Source organism: Carassius gibelio, chromosome B11 (genome assembly GCF_023724105.1).
Source record: "Carassius gibelio isolate Cgi1373 ecotype wild population from Czech Republic chromosome B11, carGib1.2-hapl.c, whole genome shotgun sequence".
Classification (NCBI taxonomy): Eukaryota; Metazoa; Chordata; class Actinopteri; order Cypriniformes; family Cyprinidae; genus Carassius; species Carassius gibelio.
In genome coordinates this window covers 26107525-26111666 of record NC_068406.1, presented here as the reverse complement: position 1 = coordinate 26111666, position 4142 = coordinate 26107525, and the positions used below count along the sequence as shown (strand labels likewise).

The 4142-nt window shown below is 36.9% G+C and overlaps 2 protein-coding genes across 3 annotated transcripts in view; one reads left to right on the top strand and one right to left on the bottom strand.

Annotated features, from left to right (window-relative positions):
* LOC127967792 (microtubule-associated proteins 1A/1B light chain 3C-like) overlaps window positions 1-4142 on the top strand; it is a 207145-nt gene that overhangs the window by 36075 nt on the left and 166928 nt on the right. The window lies entirely within an intron of this gene.
* Window positions 176-4142, bottom strand: part of LOC127967790 (tetraspanin-13-like) — a 6177-nt gene continuing 2210 nt past the window's right edge. Inside the window, exons 3-6 of the mRNA XM_052568471.1 lie at window positions 3583-3663; window positions 3152-3265; window positions 2823-2933; window positions 176-1086 (exon numbers count right to left, since the gene is read on the bottom strand). Coding sequence (XP_052424431.1) covers window positions 1012-1086; window positions 2823-2933; window positions 3152-3265; window positions 3583-3663 — 381 coding nt within the window. The 3' untranslated portion in view covers window positions 176-1011. The remainder of the gene's footprint in view (window positions 1087-2822; window positions 2934-3151; window positions 3266-3582; window positions 3664-4142) is intronic.

The following is a 4142-nucleotide window of genomic DNA, read 5'->3' as shown; positions in this document are numbered from 1 at the left end:
CCTTTGTAATACACTGAGCTGGAGCGTGTCGGTCTCTGATTGGTTTGAGGATAGAGGAAGTTGCTCTCCTGAAATATTCAAATGAAATGAAATAAGATTTCAAACAAAAAAGCATTTGCCATAAGCATTGTGGAAAACCAGCAGTTAAGTTACACAAAGACAAAACTAGCCAAAGTACAATTGTGTCCTCAGAGTCTTTATTTTATTTTTTATTTTAATTTTTTCTGATTTCAAATGCTTGAGAGCATAGTTCACAGAACCATTGGATACAGATGTACATTTCAATGAGGAACTCATGCAAGAAGACAGAACGATACACAAAATCAAGTTGGTAAACTAAGTAACACACGCATAAATTGAAAATAAAAAACGCAGATAAATATGTAACATGAAATCTGAGATGACTAAACAGTGCTTGAACATTTTTCTAGCGATTTTTGAATTTAATTGCATTTGTCATACTAATTATGAAGTCCAATAACGTATCTAGCATTTATTTAGTGTTAATAGCATTACATTGATCCATAGCAACTTCAGTTTTACTCGTATCATTCATGCTAATTGATAACATGTGCATTTATTATAATAAATCAATGTGGAATTTTTTTATGAATGCATTTTGATATTGTCAGTATATATAAACTGGCAACATAAATAGTGTCATGCTCACAAACTGCATATTTTGATCACGGCAGCTCATTTTCTGTTAATGTTTTTTACCATTAAAATAAATCTGTTTACATAAAATCAACTGGTCTTTGTTGTTAACCCCACTAGTGTATGTACTGCAAACTAGTATTTGCTGTTGTGTTCTTTCACTGAGAGGAATTCTACAGCCTCATAACGTACAGTAGAGTGCTGTCACACTGTACTCTTGAAAAATCAAGCACATAATAATGTATAGCAGCAAGAACACACAGACTGGTCTCCTCTTCAGTAAAAGCAAACAGCTCCAATGAGAAATCCAGTGTTCAGACGACAAAGCCTGAGAATTCAGCATAAGAATCAAACCTACAGGAAGGCGCTGGGATTCGCCCGCGGGTCCTTTTGGTTTCTGTACCTGTATGTCAGCCAAACTCCCAGGATCTGAAATAACCAGAATGACGGGAGGAAACTTAGTTAACCATTTAAAAGAATAGTCCACCCCAAAATGAAACTTGTAGCTGAGTTTGTTTCTTTATCCGAATGGATTTGGAGAAATCTTGCATTACGTTACTTGCTCATCAATGCAGTGAATGGGTGCCGTCAGAATGAGACGTCAAAACAGCTGATAAAAACATCACAATAATTCAAATGTCTCAAGTCCATAAATGAACATTTTATGAAGTGAAAGGTGCATGATTGCGATAAAAGGCATTTTAAGTTCTTAGCTTCAGTGATGCGCGGGTTGATCCAAAATGAGCGGGTGCCTGCGGTCACCTGCGGTTGCCCGCGGTTACGAGTCATCCAAAAATATTTTTAATGATATTCGGGTCGCGGTCGGTCGGGTCGTTTGAAATATAGATGCCAATTAAACCTTTGTAATTAATATAGTACTAGACACAATTTTTAAATACATAGGCCTTTATTGGCTGAATAACTGGCTAACTAATGACCTGGAGGGCGCCGAAACTCAGCGTGTGCCTCACAGATTTGAGAAATATAAGGCTATCTATAACAGAAAGCTTGAAATGTCTACTTTTAAACGAAAATATTAAAATCAAAATAAATAGGCTACTCTCTGATTATGTAATCCATAATGTGCATTTCTCTCTGGCGTTAGTCTGCATCGTCAACTTAATCTTTGCAGCGACACAGAAAACACCAGTTTATTATTAAACAATTAAATGTCTCCTTGCATATTTTGGAACCAGCAGGCTATTCTGGGTTGAGCGAGACCCCACGGAATGAGCGAAAGGAGCGTAATATATGGAAAAATGCGCAAACCCAAACCTCATGTCTGCTGAACAGAAACATAAAAATAGACATAGCCAGACTAGACTATTTTAATGAATGATGAGCTTATTGACGATTTTTTTTAATAATTCTTGACAAAAATAGAATATATTAAGGATTTTCCTTTTTTTTTTTTTTTTTGCCTAGTTCCTATGTCTATGGCCCAATGACGATATGATGAGCATTTACTACATTTTAAAAATGCGGGTCAGGAAGCGGTTCGGGTACAATATTTTCTTTTCCTTTTTTTGCGGTCCGAGTTGCGGGCGGGTTAGTTGAAAATGTCGGTCGGGTGCGGGTTTTTAATACATTGACCCGCGCATCACTGCTTAGCTTCTTTCAATAATCCATAATAACTTTCTCCAGTGAAAATTCATCCAGTGTTGTCCTTCCAAAACATATTTGTTTAAAGCTGTTGTGGACTGTTTTGCTTGTAAATAGTGCTTGAATAGTTATGAATAGTTTTAAATAGTTATGCACAACTCTCTCCTGATTCAGATAAGATGACTTTTTCACCGGACAAAGCAATATAATTGATAGAGGACTTGTGTTAAAATGTCTTGATAGATTTGTTTATAACAAAAAATGCAGCTTTTAACTTCAGGAGATGCCACCTCTTCACGAGGCATGATGGACTGGAGTCGTGTGGATTACTTGTGGATTATTGTGATGTTTTTATCAGCTGTTTGGACTCTCATTCTGACGGCACCCATTCACTGCAGTGGATCCATTGGTGAGCAAGTGATGTAATGATCACTGATCTCCATCATTACAGACTCATCTACATCTTGGATGGCCTGAGGGCAAGTACATTTTCAGCAAATCTGCAAGTTCTGTATACTTTTTCCAAAACTTTTTCTGAAGAGGAGTTAGTTTAGCAGGCTGACCTCAGTGAAGCTGAAGAAAAGGCCGATCCCTCCGACGAAGCGCAGCACCTCGCCGGCGTGCTCCTGGATCTTTGCTGCACATGTGGTGCAAGTGCTGTAATGAAAGCAGGGCTGCACAAGGGCAGAAAAGACATCGACAAGAGCACTAAGTCATTATAATGGAACAAATAATGTGATTGCCTAACTTGTCACACACTTGCAGTTCATTATGCTACCATCAGCAAACAATTAAGTAGCACAACCATTATCACACACAGGTATCATTTATATCGTTCAGCACATGCAGTGCTACAGGAACATAACAAAAGAACAATGAAAGAAGAAATTACAGCAGCACAGCTTCCATTGACATCCATATGGGAGAAGCCGCAGCAGTTCAGACTCTTCTCCACGTCCCTCTGAGTGCTCAGAGAGTTATTCCAGCCCACCTCCAACAGGTGGTTCTACACACAGGGATCAAACACATGTGAACTCATGAAAAAGCGATCAATACAAAACAAAAGACTTTATTTACACAGATCTGAGTTTGCAAGGGTCTATTGGCAGATGTGCAAATGATTTCATTTTAGACCCTTTATTGGCAACACCAAATATGTGTACATTTCTACATTTAAACATTAAAATGTTTAGGGATGGTAAGAGTATCTTATTGACCCCAACTTTTTGAGTGGTAATGTATATTTGTAGCACATTTCCAAGTCTAAAGAGCACCAGAGCGGATTTTTATGAGCATGTAGTGAAGTGCAGTGATCAGTCTTACCTGTTGCTCCTCATTGATAGCCAGACACGCACTAGACACTGAAAACTGAACTACAAACACCAGGAACAGGATAATCATGTACTATTGACATTGAATTAAGGATTGCAACACGAAGATACAATGCAGAAATATTCAGAGTAAGCCACTATTCCACCAAGTCAGCCGAATTCAGAAATTCTGTATTAAATATCAGAACTTTAAATAAAACTAAATTAGACTCAATAAGACATAATGTAAATTAAGGCACATTTAGTGCTTGTTTGTGATTTTTCTCTTGAAATCCAATAATAAACAGCAAAGACAAAGAATTGTATTACGCTATGCTCTAAATACAAACATGATTTATTTGATGTTTTATTGAGAATGAAATGTAATATACTGAAATAGTTTCTTATCCCTTAAGACTACTAGAAAAATCATGAAATCATTACATGATCAACAGTGTGGAATGATATAAAAGCTTCATACAGGATATTTTTAGTAATTGCCCAAATTTGTCTGGGGATTAGTTCATTTCATGCCTTGGTTTTGTTTTTTTGTTTTTTGTTTTTTTTTTGCAT